The 21,007-nt window shown below is 36.8% G+C and overlaps 1 protein-coding gene across 1 annotated transcript; it reads left to right on the top strand.

The window, feature by feature from the left end:
* Nucleotides 1-5,146: 5,146 nt before the first annotated feature.
* CLDN12 (claudin 12) lies at nt 5,147-18,733 on the top strand. Its single transcript, XM_011363867.2, has 3 exons — nt 5,147-5,273; nt 6,690-6,787; nt 14,723-18,733. The coding sequence occupies exon 3, from the start codon at nt 14,756-14,758 to the stop codon at nt 15,488-15,490; it is 735 nt and encodes a 244-aa protein (XP_011362169.1). The 5' UTR covers nt 5,147-5,273; nt 6,690-6,787; nt 14,723-14,755; the 3' UTR covers nt 15,491-18,733.
* Nucleotides 18,734-21,007: the final 2,274 nt, after the last annotated feature.

The raw sequence follows: 21,007 nt of genomic DNA, 5'->3' as shown, positions 1-21,007 counted from the left end.
AACAAATGTAGGCAGACAACATGCTATAATTTTTACTGCATAGTTAAACAATAGAAAAAATAAACATCTGTTTTTTTGTACCTTAAAAAGATTTCAGAGAAGAGAATCGTTTTGTTTTGATTGGAGCTTGGCAAAGTACTTGGCAAAGTAGATGCAAAGTATCAGAGGAATCTCTACCTTTCAATGGGTGTCACAAGCCTGGTAAAGGAAATGCAAAATCCAATAGGTAATGAATGAGAACAGGGGAAAGAGAGAAAAGAAAGAAAAGTAAGTATTATTGGAAAGCTATAATGTTTCCCCATAGTTAACTCAGGAGTAACAAGTGGGGTTATCGCCTCAGCTGGCTCTCTTAAGTTTGAAAAATCCCGGGGCTATTTCAACTACCATTTCTGGCCATACCCAACCACAAATTTTAAGCAGTTCTAATTTTAAAAATTGTTTTATTTCTCTCATTATATGACAGTTGCTTAATAATTGTTGAGTACTTGGAAGACTTCAGAAGAAATAATCACTTTTGTGTATATTATTAATGTGTTCATAATAGAAATTAAATCCTTAAGGATGCCCAGATACCTAGCTGTGTGAAGCATAGCTATTATCTGAATCACATACTTTGAAATACTTGGATTTTGAAGAATAGAATATGCAATTTATATTATAACTAATTTTAGAGCAATATATGGAAAGGTAGTTTTTATGTTGTAAAATGTGAGTGCACTGAAAGTTTGAAGGACAAAGCTGTTTTGTTCATGCCACATATTTCAATATTTTTCTGAAATTGCTTGTATCTTCTGACCAGTGCTTTCATTTTATTTGTTACCAAATATTATTATTGGTATTATTTCTATATAAAAGGCTTTAAGAAGACCACAGTGAAATTTTCCTATATTACGAAAAAGGATACGATTATAAAGCTAAAATTTACCTTCAGTTTTACTTGAATATGGTTTGCTACACAATGAAGGAGATTGAAAGTATTTTAAGTCAAGAGCAGACATTGAGTAAAAGCTTATGGCTTAGGGTGGATTTGAAACATGATAAAATGACAAAATAAAAACTCCTTGTCAACCAAATCCTAATGGAGTAGGGGGAGGAATAAGAGTACTATGTAATAATTGAGCCTCAGTTTCAAAAACAATCTTTCGATGGCATGGTACTACTTTGAGATCAAGAGAAATTGTAAGAACAATATGATGAGCACTCAAAGCCTTTCCTATAAAAATATGAACCAAAAAAAGTCACCTGCTTTAAAGAACCATTAATGTCATAATATCAAATTTGTAACCCATTCGTCAAAAGTTTACATACAGGGTTCTCTTTAAAAATCAAGTTAAAAATATTAGTGGTGGGAGGAATGGGTAATAGACCCAGTAAAAGACAAAGATTTAAAACACCTGAGTGCAATTAAAAGCAAATGCGTTCAATTATCCTACTTAAGCCAATTCTTTTGTACAATCCCCTTCCTTCTCCTCTTCATTAGTAACTTTATTAAAGAAGGTTTGAAACATGTGCTGTCATCCTACCTATTTTATAGTAAACCACAATTTCCTAGTAGCTTTTTTTTTTAATTGAGGTATATTTGCATTTAACATTATATTAGTTTTAGGTATATTTGTATACATTGCAAAATGATCACCACAGTAAGTCTAGTTTGAAACATCCGTCACCACACATAGTTTCAAAATATTTTTTGTTGTGATGCAGATCTGTTCTCTAAGCAACTTTCAGATATGCAATACAGTATGTTAACTACAGTCACTATGCTACAAATTACATTCCGTGACATTTATTTTATAACTGGAAGTTTGTATCTTTTAACCCCTTCACTCATTTTACCTCACCCCACCCCACCCCACCCCCACCACCACCACCTCTGGCAAACATCAGCCTGTACTCTATATCTGTGAGTCTGGTTTTTTTGTTTGTTTGTTTTTTTTAGATTCCCCAGATAAGTGAGATCCCAAACTATTTGTCTTTCTGTAACTATACTTAGCAAAATGCCCTCAAGGACCATCTATGTTGTTTAAAATGGCCTAACAGTTTTTTTTTTATTTATTTACTTGATGTAATTTATATAACTTCCAATTTTATATATTTGACCCCCTTTACTCCATCTACCTCCCCCCTCCCACTGCCCTCCTACCCTCTGGTAACCAGTAGTCTATTGTCCATGTCCATGAGTCTCTGCTTGTTTGTTCTGTTCATAAGGGGTACAGTTATTAATTTGTATTTGGAAAGTGCTAAAATCAAAGTAATAGCAATTAACCATAATGAGTATTGTTGATTAGAAATAGTACTAATTAATGGAAAGTTTTGACCATAGATGTGGATTTGTGTAGATAGAAAACAGGTTACCCTCTAAGGAAGTTTTATTGACAGAGGGGTCCTAAGGACAGAACCTTTTGATAATTGGGGAGTGGGGAAGAGAAAGTGAAAGCAACAGGTAGGCAACTAATCAGATAAACTTGAAGAGGATGTTGGTATTTTCCAATCCAAGAAAGAAGAGTTTAGGGGTAGAGGGGGAGGGGGAAGTGATGTTCAAAAGTGTGCAATGTGGACCTGAAGCGGGTAGAAGAGTATTAGGACCAAAAAAAAAAAACCTTTGGATTTAACCAGAAAGAGATAATTAGTGGCTGTAGACAGCAGAATAATGGTCCCTTAAAACAGCTTAATCCTCATCTCCAGAATCTGTGAATATGTTCTGTATGTGGCCCAGGGGGATTAGGTTGCTAGTCAGATGACCATAAAATAGAGAAATTATCCTGGGTGGTCAGGGTGGGTCAAATGTAATCACAAATATTTTTAAAAGATGAAGAGGGAGGCAGAGGAATGTTAGAGTGATGTCATTTAGATGTTGGAAGACTCAACCAGCTATTGCTGGATTTGAAGGTAGAAGCGGGCCACAAGTCAAGGAATGCTGAGGTCCTTAGGAATCTAGGAAAGGCAAAGAAACTGATCCTCCCCTGGAGCCTGGAGAAAAAAATGCAGCTCTGTTGACACCTTGTTAGCCTAGTGAGACCCATGTCAGATTTCTGACCTCCAGAACTTTATGATAATAAATTTGTGGTGTTTTAAGCTACTGAGTTTGAGGTGATTTGTTACAGCTGCAATAGCAAACAAAGATAGAAATGAGAATCTCTGTAGAATTTTGGTGGTGGTATATTGCAGTGAATTTGTTTTCCCTTAGTCCTTAAAGAGTCTCTGATGAGAAAAACTGGAAAGCCAGGGTTGTTAATCGCTCATCTAAAGTTTTACCTAAATTACTTCCGAGAATGACATTCCAATATTTTAGTCACACTAGGGCATGCATTTCGTTCCATCTTTGCTATACCATAGGCAGGCTAAACATAGACCTGAACTTGATCAATAAGTCTAGAAATAGGATTTTTCTCCTTTCCTTTTTGGAGCTGTTATTTTTTAAATTGTTAATTATCTATACATCCCAGCTAAAGTCTTCTAACCAGGGAGTATTCATCAGTGATTGGGAAATAAATTATAAAATGATTTTTTTTTTAAAAAACCAATTTAATCAAATCAAGTTCAAAAAAGAAAAAAACGAAAGTCAAAAAAAAAAAAGCGAGATATTGTGTCATATTGCCATCACTCATCTGCTATGGCCAGAGGTGGCCTGGAGCCCAGAGCCTATCTGTGCCCAGAGATCCTTTTTCCACCCAATGCTCTCTCTCTTTCTCATTATTACAGTTCTAAGTCTGGCTTTGGGATTGGATTGCTTCTGGCCTTAGATAAACTTATCCATCCTCTGAAGCAATATGACAGATGAGAAGGTGGTAGCAGTGGAAAGGTAGTAGTAGCCTTTCTCCCATAGTCCATCACTAGCAGACAATCTCATTGTTACCAGAGCAACACAAAACAGAAAAAGGTAATAGAAAACATGTATGCTCCTTATGTGTGTTAGACACTTGTAAACTTCTGTATGCGTAGTGATTTGTTTAATCCTCACCATAATTTTTTGATGTACATAAATTTTTATTACAGATGAGCTCCTGAGGCACAGAGTTTACTTGCTCAAGATTGTATAGGGGGCAGGGTGGGATAAAAATGGATATCATCCTTTACTTTTGTTTAAAACTATGATTCTTTTTCTCAAACTTTTTATTTTGAAAATTTTCAAAGGTACAGAGAATTTGAATAATACAATGAAAATCCAAATACTCTCCCTAGATTCAGCAACTATCTATATTGACACATTTACTTTATCTCCATTTATGTGTATGATCATTTGAAAATAGGCATAATGACACTTTAGCATGCTTTATTTTTAAAAAATCAGATCAGTCCTATATAAGACTTCTGAATACTTTAATTCAGATAGTCATTAAAACACGACTTCACATTTAGGAGAAGCCACAAAAAAAGCGGGGAGGGAGGAGACAAGGCAGTTGAAATTGTGCAGGACAGTAAAGTTAGCTCAAATATCTAATAGCAAGTTATGTGCTCAGCACTTTGCATAAATAAAGTTCCTTAATTTTCAAAACAACCCCGTGATGTAGGTAATCTTATCCTCCTTTTACAGATAACCATAGATGGAGGTAACTTGCCCAAGGCCAGCCAATTAATCCGTAGCAGAGCTCATTATAAACCGAGGCAGTTAAATACATATTTTTAAAAATTTAAAGGATGCTCATGTGTCATGAAGGCTACTTTCAAATGATTATGCACACGTAAGTGGAGATAGGATAAATGTGGCCAATGTTGATAATTGTTGAATATAGAAGGTAAGTATCTGGGTGTTCGTTGTATTATTCAAATTCTCTATACCTTTAAAAAAAATCTAATAAATTCTAGAGTTTGAGCTCTTTTCCACTTTGTGCCTTGGTAAATATTTCGTGGGGAAAAAGGATTTTTGCTAACAAACCTTCTTACAGGAAAAATCGCATTTAGTAGGAAACATTTACGTGGATACCCAACTCAAAACGATTTTTCGTTTTTTGTTTGTTTGTTTGTTTAACTTTTTTTAAGACCTACAAGCCAAATCCGGACGGAACTGAAAGTGCCGGAGGAATAGGGGAGGTGGGAGAAAGGTGGGGGTGGTCGCAGAATGTTGCCGCTACCCGCGGCCCAGTGGATTCTGGGAGTTGTAGTCTCCCAGTCATACCCGGCATTCCTGTTCAGGGCCACCGGAGAACAGGACTAGGCTCCCAGAAGCCTCCGGTGCGGCTCGCAGGGAACGCACTTCCTGGGACGCAGAGAGGGAGACGCTCTCAGAGGCTCGTCAGTGTGGGCGAGTAAAATGCCTTGGATGTGAGAAACAGGTAGGTGTGGTCAAGAATATTCTTATTTCTGGGTCTTTCGCATAAGTATTTGAGAATTTTGCGTAAAATAGCTAACTCGAGGGGAAGGAATCAGGGACATTGAAAAATGCTGACCACATTTGTGGAAATTGAGTGAGGAGAGGTATTTGATAAAGCTTTAATTTTTTATATTGTACACAGTAGTATGGAAATGTCAAGATGTCTTGCTGGAGCAGCCAAGGGCTTGGGGCTGGGCTAGCCTGGTGTGCTCTGTGGAACTGCAAGTTGCTATTTTTGAATCACCAGCTGCTGCTGGTTGTGTAATGATGACCTGCTCGTGGTTCAAACCCACTCACTGTTGCGGGGATGGGCTTGTTCTGAGAGCTTTAACAGTCACTGTTGCGGTCTCTTTCCATTGGCTCTAACCAGGAGAGCCCTCCCCCCCGCCCCCCTTTTCTTTCTGCCAGCTCTGGTGCACTTAAGGACATAGCTCAGAGGTGGGGAGAGGAGAGGAAGGTGAGTGTGGATTGCTCTTTAAGCTTGGTTTGCTTTCCTCTGAAGCCCAAGTTCTGTTACAGGCCTTGGAAGAGCCTTCCACTACGTTAGAGAAGGACCAGAATCGGTGCCCCCACTTAAAATAATTGCTCAGGGATCTTGGGGTGTGTTTTTAAATGTAAAATGATTTCCCTTAACTTTGGAGGGAGCAGTTATGCTTGATACCAGCTCAAGAAACATTTATAAAAGAAAAATGATTTGATTGAAATCTCTTCCATGCAGACTGTGCTGGACAACATTCTACATAATGATCATAATAGAGGCTAGTGATAAACGCCTAAATCCAGGAAGTCCTCAGGCGTTTACAAGTTTTCATTCTCATCCTACCTATTGAGATAAATGGTATTTGAAGAGGAAGTTGCTGATGCTTAAAAGATATATGGAAACATTTAAATGGCCAGTTGAGCCATTGGTGGAACTGTAAACTCAAAAAAGCATTCTAGTTGCAAATTTTAGGATTCACAATGCCGATCAACTTGGCTTGCTTTTGTTGTCAGTATCCTTTAAAAAGGTGTAAGAGAAACATAATGAATTTCTTTTACTTCCAAGACAACTAACTGCACAATGTTTCCTAGGCCCTCTTTATTCTTTCACTATAGTCGTGAAAGATTTTAAAAAGTTATTAAATGTTGAAATTTATTTCCAAGACAGTATCCTTATTCCTTTATCTTCTCAAATCATAATTTTCTTTTGTATGTTACATATAATGTGAGAATTTAAGAATAAACTTCTTTAAAAAAAAAACTTACTGCCCACCTTTTTTAGTATAACATTTCGTTGGTTTTAGATGATTGCTAATCATTTTTTCTAATTCCAAGTGAATTCAAATTGAGTTTTAAAGAAGTATTATATTAATTTGGGGCATTTTTCCTATTTATTTAGGCCCGGATCATTTCTGCTCTCTGTTCAGATGTGCATGTATTTCTTCTAAGTTACTTAAAGTTGTTTTAGAACTATTCAAGTACCTCAGAGAGCAAAGAGTAAGTACAGCCTTTGATTATATTTCTCTTTTTGCTACTTGCTACCATATATCAGATGACATGTTTTTCTCTTGTTCAACAAAATAGTTATAGGACAGACCTCCCTTTTGAGTGCATTGATGACCTACAGTTTCTAAGAAAACCCAAATTACAGGTAGAAGGGATTGCTACTGTTACCATCAAGAATTAATATAACTGCTGTTACATGTGTTCTTAGTTAGCTATTTCTTGGAATTATCTCTGAAAAAATACATAGTAATGGGTCTGTGAATTCCTAAAGCTCTTAGCCACTATTCCTGCTCCAGACTTCTTTGAACTCTGTTCAAAAGCACAGAACAGATAGCCTTTTGAAAATATTTTTATTTGAAATGATATCTTTGATAACCTTTCACTGGGTACCAAATTTTATCCATCTACTTATCTGAAAGTCACTGTGGAACAGGTAGTCAAATGACAAATATGAAGTGGTTGTTTTGAAACAGTGTTCTTATTTGGTTTGGTTAGTAACTACAAGGAGAATGCTGTGTCATTATTGTTATATGGCTGTAATCATCCATGGTTGTTTGCTGAGAGTTCAGAAGAAAAGCATGTTCCTAGCTAAAGAAAGTAAATAATCCTAATAATAATCATTACAAACTTAAATTTTTGACCATATTCTATCTTACAAAGAAGGGCTTTACTAGCCATGATCTCACAGTTATGTTGGGGAACATTTTACAGATGTGTATTTGAGGTTCAGAGGATGTAGGTGTCTTGTCCAGTTTGTAAATGGGAGGTCATGACTGTCTTTAAGTCTTCGGTCTCCTTGGCTACAATACCAAGCTGCCTCTCAGATGGAAACTTTAAGCCCACACATTTGTATATAAGACCCAGTTCAAGGCTGTTGCCCAGCTAGAGTTCATGAGTGCTCCTTAGATTTCTTAAAGTGTTTTCTTAGCCTTGCACATTTTCCACAGTCCCTAATAAGTGGTTTTCATATGGCAAAAAGATGTTTATTTTTCCCCTCATTGCTACTTTAAAAATAAAATATAAATACAAATATAATAAATTGTTTAACTTTGATAAGCAAACGTTAATTTGATATATACCCACTCTTAAGAGGGGTATCAATACATAACATACTTACTAAGTTGAAAACAGAAGAAATGACACAGCCATAACTGATAGACTCCTTAACCTCTGTGGAACTTAATGAACTTAATCGATGTTGCTAAACTTAACTATTTCTAGAAGCATTGTGTGTATGTAAAGAACTGGGAATGGCCTCATTTTTCTTAGGAAGTTTCTAGGGGAAGAAAATGAACTTAGTTTTAAAAAGTGGGAGAGACTTTGCCAATAAAGATTGGAAAGCAGGAGCACAGTCTTGAAGAAGCTTGGAGGCTTCAGAACACAGGATATGAATGAATGGGACTGTTGTTAATAGAGAAAATTTATTAGTTTCTGTATCCTGACCATACTCATATGGACCTTTCATTTGTTTGTTCATTCATTTAATAATAATTGAGTGCCTTCTATGCACCAGTGTTGGACACAATGAATAAAACAGAAGGCTCTCTGTCCTCCCAGAATTCACAGTCTGGTGGGAAAGATAAATATGAACAAGGAATCATAATAGCTGCTACCAAAGAAAAAATACAAAAGTGCTACCAGAGCATATAACAGGGAGCAAGGGGCGGTTAAAGGGAGGGAAAGGACAGGCACATATAGGGCTAGGAAACTAGAAACTAGGAGGATTAATACATGTTAGCAAAGAATAGGATGGGATTAAGACAGTTCTAGGAGGAAGAATAGCAAGAGGAAAAGCCCACATAACCCAGTTAAAAAGTGGAAAATTTGAGAAGTTTTAGGAAAGTAGTATAACTAAATAGGCTGTAGAGTGTGAGGTGGGAGAGTGACACATAAGGAGATTGAGAATTTGGCAGGAACCAGATGATGGGATTTGAAACTTTAGAAACTTTATTCTGAGGGAAATAGGAAGTCCCTGGATGGTAAGAAATGTAGTGAAATCCGGTTTGCATTTGAAAAACATTCTGGATTCAAAATTAGTTGGTGCATTGCACAAGAGTAGAGGTCTTTTTACTCCGCAGTATGAGCAGATACTAACCCGAGAGTCAGCATTATCTTTTAGTTCCAAATCGCTAAACATATTTCTTCTCCCAGCTATCTCTATAAAATGTTACTTCATCCTTCTAGTGGGATATAGACTTTATCAAACCATGTATATAGATGGAGTTAAGAACGGCATAAAAAGTAAAGCAGCGGAAGAAAGTTACAAAGAGCAAGGACATTAATTCCAGCACTGAGGTTGAAATTTAGCTAAAGAATTGAGATTAATTAGTGTTCCCTTCTGAAAAAAATGTCATAATATCCTTGTCGGCTCTGTAAACAGGACTTTTAGTCATTGAGATCTGAACTAAGAAGGCTTCAGCAAAAGCAAGTTCAGGGGACTGATATATCACTTGTATTGATTTGATGCAGGATAAACTTGAACACCCTTTATACTGAAATAAATATTGACCCAACTCTGTTCATTAGTGTCATTTGATAGTCTATAGGCTAAGAACTACAGGAATTTATTAATAATAAAGTAATTCTTTCTGATCTTGGTTCTCATTCCATTTGCATTATAGGAATCAGTGGTACAGGGCAGTTTAGTTAAAGAAATCTTAGTTACATTGATATTCCAAGTATTCGTCCTATACCTCTGAAAGCAAGAAAGAATTGTGATTGGGTTAGGACTCTGGTTAGGTATTGGAAGGAGTTCTGAAGCTTTAAAAGAGCTTTTGTTTCTTATGTCTTCACAACTTTGATCAAATCATTGTCATTCATTGCTCAGTCTTCCTCTAACCCTGGATGATACATTTTTATGAACAGGTACCTTATTGGTTCACTTCATTTAATACCTAACAGTAACTACTTGATATATAGTAATCATACAACTGATTCACTGTCAGCATTTTGGGTTCTTATAAAACATCATATTCTTTCCCTCAGTATGACTGTTAACACATTTGGGCAATGTCTAGATCTTAGTGGCCTCAGCGTCCCTCCAGGGCCTAACAATGTTTTGCAGCGTCCCTCCAGGGCCTAACAATGTTTAGATACTCAGTAAATATCTATTAAATGAATGATTGCTTAGTAAGGCTACTTCCTTGTCAATTGTAGCTTACCTTTGTGAGTTCCTGTGGTCTTGGAATAGGCCCCAGTACTCATTTATTCAAATATTCCTTGAATGACTTATGTGCCAGGCACTGTGCAAGTTGCTTACAGTGTATGGGGAGACATGTGAATGAGCAAAAACCACAGGAAGCTGAATTTTGGAGCTTGATCTCATTCTTTCGTAGCCTTTTCCACTATAAATATCCTCAAAACTACATCAGAGTTTCCATTGCTGAACCCAAGGTGGTTGGTTGCTAAAATTAAGATAGTTTCTTTTTTCCACCCAGTTTGCACAAAAAAAATAAACCAGGATTACAGTTCCTTTGTTTTATTTTCATCCATTTTCTTAAACAGTTGCATCTTTGGTAATACTGACAGAAGACAACATGATAAACAAGTAGTAAACTAATGGAGAGACTTAGAACTAATTATGTTTAACTTGAGGACCTTAAAAAATGGTCACTTCTGCTTAAACTCTGATTTTATATTGTACATTTATATGTGTATGTGTATAGGTGTGTACATATACCTGTATATTTTCTGCTAGTAAAATTATTCCTAGTTTATAGGATTCAATATAGAAATACATTGTTTTCTAAAGAAATTGTGCCTTCCCATTTGAACACATTTGATCAAGCCCTAACCCAGTTTCATAATATTTTGGTCATGGTCTTCTCTCTGACCCCTGAGCTCCTGGGAGTGCTACTCCATCATCTCAGTAGATAACTTCGCCAATAAAGATTGGAAAGCAGGAGCACAGTCTTGAAGAAGCTTGGAGGCTTCAGAACACAGGATATGAATGAATGGGACTGTTGTTAATAGAGAAAATTTATTAGTTTCTGTATCCTGACCATACTCATATGGACCTTTCATTTGTTTGTTCATTCATTTAGTAATAATTGAGTGCCTTCTATGCACCAGTGTTGGACACAGTGAATAAAACAGAAGGCTCTCTGTCCTCCCAGAATTCACAGTCTGGTGGGAAAGATAAATATGAACAAGGAATCATAATAGCTGCTACCAAAGAAAAAATACAAAAGTGCTACCAGAGCATATAACAGGGAGCAAGGGGCGGTTAAAGGGAGGGGAAGGACAGGCACATATAGGGCTAGGAAACTAGAAACTAGGAGGATTAATACATGTTAGCAAAGAATAGGATGGGATTAAGACAGTTCTAGGAGGAAGAATAGCAAGAGGAAAAGCCCACATAACCCAGTTAAAAAGTGGAAAATTTGAGAAGTTTTAGGAAAGTAGTATAACTAAATAGGCTGTAGAGTGTGAGGTGGGAGAGTGACACATAAGGAGATTGAGAGTTTGGCAGGAACCAGATGATGGGATTTGAAACTTTAGAAACTTTATTCTGAGGGAAATAGTCCCTGGATGGTAAGAAATGTAGTGAAATCAGGTTTGCATTTGAAAAACATTCTGGATTCAAAATTAGTTGGTGCATTGCACAAGAGTAGAGGTCTTTTTACTCCGCAGTATGAGCAGATACTAACCCGAGAGTCAGCATTATCTTTTAGTTCCAAATCGCTAAACATATTTCTTCTCCCAGCTATCTCTATAAAATGTTACTTCATCCTTCTAGTGGGATATAGACTTTATCAAACCATGTATATAGATGGAGTTAAGAACGGCATAAAAAGTAAAGCAGCGGAAGAAAGTTACAAAGAGCAAGGACATTAATTCCAGCACTGAGGTTGAAATTTAGCTAAAGAATTGAGATTAATTAGTGTTCCCTTCTGAAAAAAATGTCATAGTATCCTTGTCGGCTCTGTAAACAGGACTTTTAGTCATTGAGATCTGAACTAAGAAGGCTTCAGCAAAAGCAAGTTCAGGGGACTGATATATCACTTGTATTGATTTGATGCAGGATAAACTTGAACACCCTTTATACTGAAATAAATATTGACCCAACTCTGTTCATTAGTGTCATTTGATAGTCTATAGGCTAAGAACTACAGGAATTTATTAATAATAAAGTAATTCTTTCTGATCTTGGTTCTCATTCCATTTGCATTATAGGAATCAGTGGTACAGGGCAGTTTAGTTAAAGAAATCTTAGTTACATTGATATTCCAAGTATTCGTCCTATACCTCTGAAAGCAAGAAAGAATTGTGATTGGGTTAGGACTCTGGTTAGGTATTGGAAGGAGTTCTGAAGCTTTAAAAGAGCTTTTGTTTCTTATGTCTTCACAACTTTGATCAAATCATTGTCATTCATTGCTCAGTCTTCCTCTAACCCTGGATGATACATTTTTATGAACAGGTACCTTATTGGTTCACTTCATTTAATACCTAACAGTAACTACTTGATATATAGTAATCATACAACTGATTCACTGTCAGCATTTTGGGTTCTTATAAAACATCATATTCTTTCCCTCAGTATGACTGTTAACACATTTGGGCAATGTCTAGATCTTAGTGGCCTCAGCGTCCCTCCAGGGCCTAACAATGTTTTGCAGCGTCCCTCCAGGGCCTAACAATGTTTAGATACTCAGTAAATATCTATTAAATGAATGATTGCTTAGTAAGGCTACTTCCTTGTCAATTGTAGCTTACCTTTGTGAGTTCCTGTGGTCTTGGAATAGGCCCCAGTACTCATTTATTCAAATATTCCTTGAATGACTTATATGCCAGGCACTGTGCAAGTTGCTTACAGTGTATGGGGAGACATGTGAATGAGCAAAAACCACAGGAAGCTGAATTTTGGAGCTTGATCTCATTCTTTCGTAGCCTTTTCCACTATAAATATCCTCAAAACTACATCAGAGTTTCCATTGCTGAACCCAAGGTGGTTGGTTGCTAAAATTAAGATAGTTTCTTTTTTCCACCCAGTTTGCACAAAAAAAATAAACCAGGATTACAGTTCCTTTGTTTTATTTTCATCCATTTTCTTATGCATCTCAGTTGCATCTTTGGTAATACTGACAGAAGACAACATGATAAACAAGTAGTAAACTAATGGAGAGACTTAGAACTAATTATGTTTAACTTGAGGACCTTAAAAAATGGTCACTTCTGCTTAAACTCTGATTTTATATTGTACATTTATATGTGTATGTGTATAGGTGTGTACACATACCTGTATATTTTCTGCTAGTAAAATTATTCCTAGTTTATAGGATTCAATATAGAAATACATTGTTTTCTAAAGAAATTGTGCCTTCCCATTTGAACACATTTGATCAAGCCCTAACCCAGTTTCATAATATTTTGGTCATGGTCTTCTCTCTGACCCCTGAGCTCCTGGGAGTGCTACTCCATCATCTCAGTAGATAATATTTGACTCTGTAAAGGACAATGGATTCCTTAAACCTAAGCTGTATCCAAAACTAAGAATATTCTCAGCCTCACCCCTTTGTCATGATCTGACTAAAAGAAATAAATGTGCTGCTCATTAAAGTAGTCCATTCAGTTGCTTCATAGGAGGCATGATAAAAGGCAGGGAAAGTATAATTGGGCAGTGTTTGGAGAGTGAGTTTTGAAGAAATTAAAGCTGAATAACATACTGATTTTTATAATTTGTCATATGCTGTAAAAGGACATAGCCTTTTAATTGGGGATGTGATAAAAGCCTGGCTCTTTTTCTTCTTTTCATTACAATAACACTGAAATAGGTTGTCATTACTTCAGAAATCTTTTACATTCATCTTATATGAGCAGTAATGGTATAATAACCAAATGGTATATTTATTTAATAAGCAATAACAATAGTATAATAACCTGCAAATCATGTAAGTCATCTCGAATTGGCCAGGAAGTAGCTGAGCAGAATAATTTCAGGATCTTTGTTCTCATCTTTCCATTCAACTAACTCATTGAAGGGGAGTCCATTTATATTTTGTAATTTTCTGGTATCACTAGTATATAAGAATGAGATGTTTTTCTTATTTACCATTTACTCAACAAATGTTTTTTGAACTACTCCAGTATGCCAAGCACTGACCCGGTCACTGAGTGCCAAGTAGTTGTTAATACTTGCATTTAGAACATGCCAGACGTGTTTTAAGCACTTGATATTATATTAACTCATAGATATGAGTTAATAATTCATATATATGACTACTTAGAACAGCCCTATCAGGTAGGCACTGTTATTTTTCCCATTTTACAAATGAGAAAAATGAGGCACAGAACTTCTGTAGCTGACCACCCAGGCTCACTCCGCTAGTAAGTGAGGAAGTGAGAATTAGAACCCAAGCAGTCTGGCTCACAATCTGCCCTCAACCACTCTGCTGTCCTGTAGTGCTTCTTTCCCTACACCTTTGTCTTTTATGAGTCACCTTCACCTCTGCTTTGTGCTAGTCTCGTTTTGTATATGCATGAGCATTTGAGTCTGAATTTAAGTTGTTTGTAGTTGACGGTTGAGTGCTCTGACTCTATATGTTTGATTGCCTGACACATGAAAGTACTTAATATATGTGTGTTGAATGAATGATTATGATAACCAAGAGAATTTCAGATGTGATGTTAAGAGAATTTGAAATTATTTTGGTTGTGTCTCTGATTTGCTGTGAAGAAAAATACTTGTCTAAAGACTTTAATTACTACATGACCCAGTCAGTGGTAACCCAGTGTGTGTGTGCATGCCTGTGCTGTGAGGTCACATGCACTTGTATTTATATACACTCATATTGTACATATAGAGGATACCAGGACAGAATTTCCTCTTAGTGATATCATTAGTTGTGTTGCCAGTCAGCTCCACCTTTTCTACTCTGCTCTTCTATTTTCCCCTCATGATTTGTCTTCTTGTGTGTCCCCCCCTAGTCTGACTGACAGTTCTGCACAAGCCTGCCTGCCATGGGCTGTCGGGATGTCCATGCAGCCACAGTCCTCTCCTTCCTATGTGGAATTGCTTCGGTAGCAGGCCTCTTTGCAGGGACTATGCTTCCCAACTGGAGAAAATTACGACTGATCACGTTCAACAGAAATGAGAAGAACCTGACAGTTTACACAGGTCTGTGGGTAAAGTGTGCCCGATACGACGGGAGCAGTGACTGCCTGATGTATGACACTACTTGGTACTCATCAGTTGACCAACTGGACCTGCGAGTTCTCCAGTTTGCCCTGCCCCTCAGCATCCTGGTCGCAATGGGTGCCCTGCTGCTCTGCCTGATCGGAATGTGTAACACAGCTTTCAGGTCCTCCGTGCCCAACATCAAACTGGCCAAATGTCTGGTCAATAGTGCAGGCTGCCACCTGGTGGCTGGGCTGCTGTTTTTCCTGGCTGGTACTGTGAGCCTCTCGCCATCCATCTGGGTCTTCTTTTATAACATCCATCTAAACAGGAAGTTCGAGCCAGTCTTTACATTTGACTATGCAGTATATGTCACTATTGCTAGTGCTGGGGGCCTGTTTATGACTTCTCTTCTACTGTTTATTTGGTACTGTGCATGCAAATCTTTGCCTTCTCCTTTCTGGCAACCACTGTACTCCCATCCTCCCAGTATGCATACTTACTCACAGCCCTATTCAGCACGCTCCCGCCTCTCTGCCATTGAAATTGACATTCCAGTAGTTTCACACACCACCTAATGGAGAAATAGTTGTTAAAACTGTTAGCCTCACATTTCCCTTGTACAAAGAGCTGTTTTGGATAAATATACATTTTCTTTTGTTTCTGACCAGTCTATAAAGCCAAATTTGTTATGTCCTGGTAGAATGAAGTGCTGCTAGTTTTTATGAAAAGTACATTATTTTAAATGTGAATCATTCCTTTTATCTTGCTTCTTACACTAGGAAGATTTTTAACCTCCATATTGATATCTGATCAGTTATTCAAATGGAAAGGACCTGTGTCTTATTTGAAGTGACTTAGAGCAACATGGTAGTGAAAAAAATGATGACTAAGAGAAGCTATTGTATATGATCTTTATCAATATTTCAGAATGTGTAGTCCTTTTCTATAATACCTTAACTGATTTTGTCACTGTTGGGGCCAATTGGAGTTCAGTGTCATCCCAAAGGTAGAGGGGAGGCAGAGGGATAAGGCAGACCTGTCGTTAGCATTTTTCCTCGGTTCTTCCTCATTGACAGTGAAGAATCACAAGTCATTGAGATTTAATAGTTTTATTAAAAGTATGTTTTAGAAATACAAAATATGCCCCAAGGAGGCACCTGGTCCCAGTGCTGTAACCAACACAAAGGGACCAAAATGGCTACAAAAGAGCAAAAAGGCCACAAAAGGCTACCAAAAAAGGAGGAGAGCCTTGAAGGGCAAAAAGGATCCAGAAGTGGGGAAGTCTGCCTTATATTTGGGCCCTGATGGGTGGTTTCAAAGACATTCCTAGGTGATTGGCAAGTGAGGTCACCTTGATTGACACCTGGCTGCTATATAACTTTGCCTAGTGTGCAGGTGCTTACCTACAATTCAGTCTGTTATAATTAGATTCATGAATTTCCAGGCATAGTCATGAGATTATAATGATGGTATAATGAGGCTGAAGTTAGAGACAGTACTTTCTACGCATGCGTTTGTAGCTGGTTTAGGCCAGCAGCTTTTATGGCCTTTATACTCTAGGATTTGGGGTAATTGATAACCCTAAAACGGAGGTATTTCTGGGAGGTTCTTAAGGAAGGTCTTCAAGGGAAGTTTCTATGGTTACGGGGCTGAGCCCCTATTCCTTTGTTCCCCTATTGCTCATGTCTGACTACCTAATAGTTTGAAAAAAGGGCAGTTTCAAATATAAGAAATTTCTTTCAGGTAAGGGTAATAGCTTAGTAGTAGTCTACCAGCTTAAGGCTGTGACTTTTCTTACATCTCTCTCGGGGCTAATTGTATTGAATAGAGTTAGATATTTTAAAGAGTTCTTTTGTGAGTTCCTTATCTTCTACCTCATGTCAGTATTCAGAAATAAAATGCATTTCAAGTGATGTCAGAGAGAAAGCCTAACATTTTAAATATCTATTAGTATGGATAACATTTAACATAATTTTAGAAGTTGATGCTATAAACTTTTTTTGGAATTATTGTATTATTAGAGTTAAAATGTGCCATGTAATGGGTTGGTGCTTCCTTTGAGGCAGGAAAACCTTTTTGTTTTTACAGATATCATCCAAGTGGTACTCGTGCCCATCTATAATCTCTTAGTGACTAAGAGAAAAAATAGAGGCCCAAGTGGTTTGTTTTCTTTTAGACAATGGTAGAGGACAGGCATCTGTTCTTCAGTGATACACGTCGGCGATTCACTCTGGTAACTGCCTTTTGAGTGATGGGTGAAGTAAGGTATGGCTTCACTATGCCCACGTTCACCCTTGATTCAGTTCCTGCCCCCATCTCTGAATATATCCTTGAGCATATATCTTTGCCCAGTACTTTAGTAGGAGTTGTAGAGGATACATGAAAAGTATGAGACTTGGTTCTATCTGCTAAAAAATTATAATTTAATAGAGAAGGTCAAACTATTGACTTCATTGGCAGCTGGTCTTAACTCCTCAGTCATTAATCCAAGAATATATTTCAACCAGAGACATGGCTTTCTGACAGATGGGCTTATTGTACAATGCCAGCAGTATTCTGGAACCTAGAAATTAAATTACTTGGATCTTTTAGAGCACCTACCTTACCCTAGTTATTACACTGTAATAACACTATATCAGATTCATGAGAATAAGCAAAAGTAGTAGAGAAGTTGTTTACCTCTGAAAGTATGATGATGTATTGAAGAGGGAGGAGTATTTAAAATCTCTCTTCAAGTGGGCTAACATTTAGATGAACCCATGTTAACACTGAGATAGATGAATGCTTAGAAATTCAGGGATATTGGGTCTTTACCCATATGAATTTGAGCTGCTTAATTTGTATAATTTGCTACAGGTCAATACTATGTTCATAAGGATTTTGTTCTGTTAACCATTACAAATTTCACCAATAGCTAGTTGCATGATAAACAAATTATTATGCCTCTTTGCAAATCTGAGTATGATTCTGGTACTTCTGTGGATGTAAGTGGTGTTTTTTTTCTAATTCCAACACTAGTTTATGTATATAGCAAATAAATCCAGGTGTATAATTTTTAAATGCCGTCAGGAGAAAGCATGCACAGCTACAGTTTTTTAGTAATAGCTCCTGATTTCCTTCAGTTCCATTCCTTTTAACTTTTCTCAGATTGAGCTGAGTCTTGATCATTCCAAGACAAAGGCAGGTAGAATTTTGAAATGAATATTAATTTTCCCCTTTGCTAATTAATTTCAGTCCCCTCTCACTTTGTCCAGAGGTGTCAAGAATTCCACCATCCTGCTGTTCTTTGTATAAACAATGTTTAAGAAAAGCAGACTCAACCATTGATATATCAGACAGTTTTTAGTCCATGGAATCATAAATATAAATGTTAAGCTTTTCCTACAAGAATCTTTTCATAATCTGTAGCCTTAAATCAGTATTTATTATAGATTCACTAGACAAAATAAACAGCTGTTTCCCTTATTGTCTTTAATACTTCAGATTTGCTATCAGTAGCTCTTCTTCAAAGCCATTAAAGGAAAGCAAGTATTTACGTTTTTTTGTAACTTTTGAGCACTCATCAGGCTATCATTGTGATGGGGGATTTTTTGTTGTTGTTAATGGCCTTTTACAGAAGCCAGCTTTAAAAACAACTTTAAATGTGGTATGATGCACCAGATTTGGTTTATTCAGCCATGGGAGAAAAAATCCCTAAGTTTACTTTACATGTAAATATATGCTGTAATAGATAATATGTTTGTTGTAAGCTGCAATGTAAAACCTCGATAAAACTGCACTGTACTTCTTGATGTTATTAAAAAATGTATTTTTACAAGTTTCTGTACTCATTTTCTTCAGTGCTTTAAGGTGAAATATTTTGAGAAATGTTTCTCAAATATATGTAAATTGAAAAAGACACGGCCCCATTTAAAGTTCTCTAGAATAGCAATTGGATAGGAGTTGGAAAACTGGATTTATTATTTCAGAAGCATCAAGACTCTTTATCCACTTCTAAGAGTGATCTTAGGAGTTGACTGTTTTAACATTTCACGAAAAAGCACTAAATGAAATCAGTGTGCCAAATTTGCCTTATTGGTGGAGTTTTCTGATGATCTGTGATTTTGGACTTTGAGAATTAACAAGTAGTTAAGTTGGAGGACCTTTCCTTAATCTGTAGAACTTGAGGTTGCCAGAAGTGGTCCTGACAGGTAAGTCACCTTAAAATTTCTGAAACCCTGGATGAGCTCTTAGTCTTGGGCTACAGCCACCTGGGAATGTTTCACACATGTACTCTCTGAACCCACGGTACCGTAGATGGCAGAGCCATATGTTGCACTGGAAATCCGAAGCCACTTCAGGCTGGGCATCACCAGCCAATGATGCTGATGTGCCTCCATCCAGAGTCGGCCCCTCAGTTGGGTAGGCTTGCTGAGGCTGACAATGCCAGATAATCTCTTCATGCTAACCAAGTTCACAAGAAACTGATTTACCAGCCAGAAATGAGAATTACAGATTACTGGCACCCACTTTCCAAGGCCAGTTTTTTTTGTTTGTTTGTTTGTTTTTTTCATTTCTTTCTGAAAGAATTTTGTTTGACAACCATAATAATTTATAGGCAATGTAATCAGGGAGAAAATAAAATTGAGTGGTAAACTATTCCAAGAGTCAAAGGGAAATACTACTGTTTGCAGGTAATATGATTGTCCACATAGGGCAGCCAGTAGAATCTACTGTAAGTATATAACTTATAAAAGAATTCAAGTGTTTGGCCAGATTAAAAATCAATAGCAAAAATCAGTAACCCTTCTGTATTTCAGCAGTCATCAGATAGAACATATAAAATGCTGTTCCTGTAAATACTATAAAATAATACAATAGGAAACAGCAACTTTATTATTATTATTTTCTTTTTACGCCTACAGCACCTGGTATTCCAAGTACTAACCAGACCTGACCCTGCTTAACTTCCAAGTTCAGACCAGATTGGGCACCTTCAGTGTGGCATGGCCATAGACCAGAAACAGCAACTTTAAATCACCTGAGAAGTATATATAAAAGAGAGATAGACATGCATACTCAGTCTGTGATTTTGAGTTAATTCTGTAGTAGTTTACATATATAGTATTTAGCTAGGGAGGTCTCTATGGACCTTGCAAATATAATTTATTCATTTTAACATCAACTCTTATTGAGGACTTATATAACTTAAGGATCATTTTGTATTTTATTTTCCTGAGACATTATCCTATAGCAAGACCAGTTTTTAAAAGTACACCCTACCCAAAGCTCCTTGGAGAAAAGACTGATTCCAGTCCTGTGATAGAAAAGTACAAGATGAGCCCAGCACATGTTCTCCCAGAAAGTAAGGAAATGCTCAAAGAATGATAAAGACTTATCAAGTCACATAGGAACCAGCTTGAGATTACCACTGGCCAAATCTGGAAAATATGAGCGTAAATGTAAGTAATAGTAATGGGTTATATTTCACTGAATAAACCAAAAACTCATATGTCCGTACTGATATAAATAAGTAGGGAAGAAAGAAAAGCTGTTTGTTAGAGTAAAATACCAAGTAATATAGAAAAACATGGAATTAGGAAGATATCAGAATTAAAACTAGTTGGTGAAAGTTTGATGAAAAACACTATATTAATTACAAAATACTCCACAAATGTTAATTTGAGCAGGAAAAAATATATAGTGGATAAATTTGGCAGACAGCTTTAACTGAGTAATCAACTTTATCACCAATAATAAGACAAACTAATGTCACGCACCTCCTGATATGATGCAGTGAGAAGGTCACATCATTGCTTTTATGGCATTTCCATTCAAAATATATAGCTTTAGACTAATCTTGAAGAAATCGTGCAGCTTGTCAGTTCCATTTTTGTGTTTTGCTTTTCTCTCTTCTGATCTCACTCTTCATTTTTATTTAAAAAGCTTAAAAACTTAGAGTCTAAGTTCTTCTTCAAAATATAACTTTAAGGAGGGATTTTTGAAGAACTTTAGTCAGGTCTTCTGTCCTGAAAAACTAAAAAGGAAAGGTCCTACAGAGGAGATGTAAATCAAAGTCACAGGACGGCAGGACTCTTAATTAGCTATCCCAT

This window comes from Pteropus vampyrus, unplaced genomic scaffold (genome assembly GCF_000151845.1).
Source record: "Pteropus vampyrus isolate Shadow unplaced genomic scaffold, Pvam_2.0 Scaffold4, whole genome shotgun sequence".
NCBI classification, from domain to species: domain Eukaryota; kingdom Metazoa; phylum Chordata; class Mammalia; order Chiroptera; family Pteropodidae; genus Pteropus; species Pteropus vampyrus.
Note: the sequence above shows the minus strand (reverse complement) of the source record. Positions and strands in the feature narration are given on the sequence as shown.

Excerpts from the sequence above, each read along its gene's own strand:
- CLDN12 (XM_011363867.2), top strand. The coding sequence starts at position 14,756 with ATGGGCTGTCGGGATGTCCATGCAGCCACAGTCCTCTCCTTCCTATGT.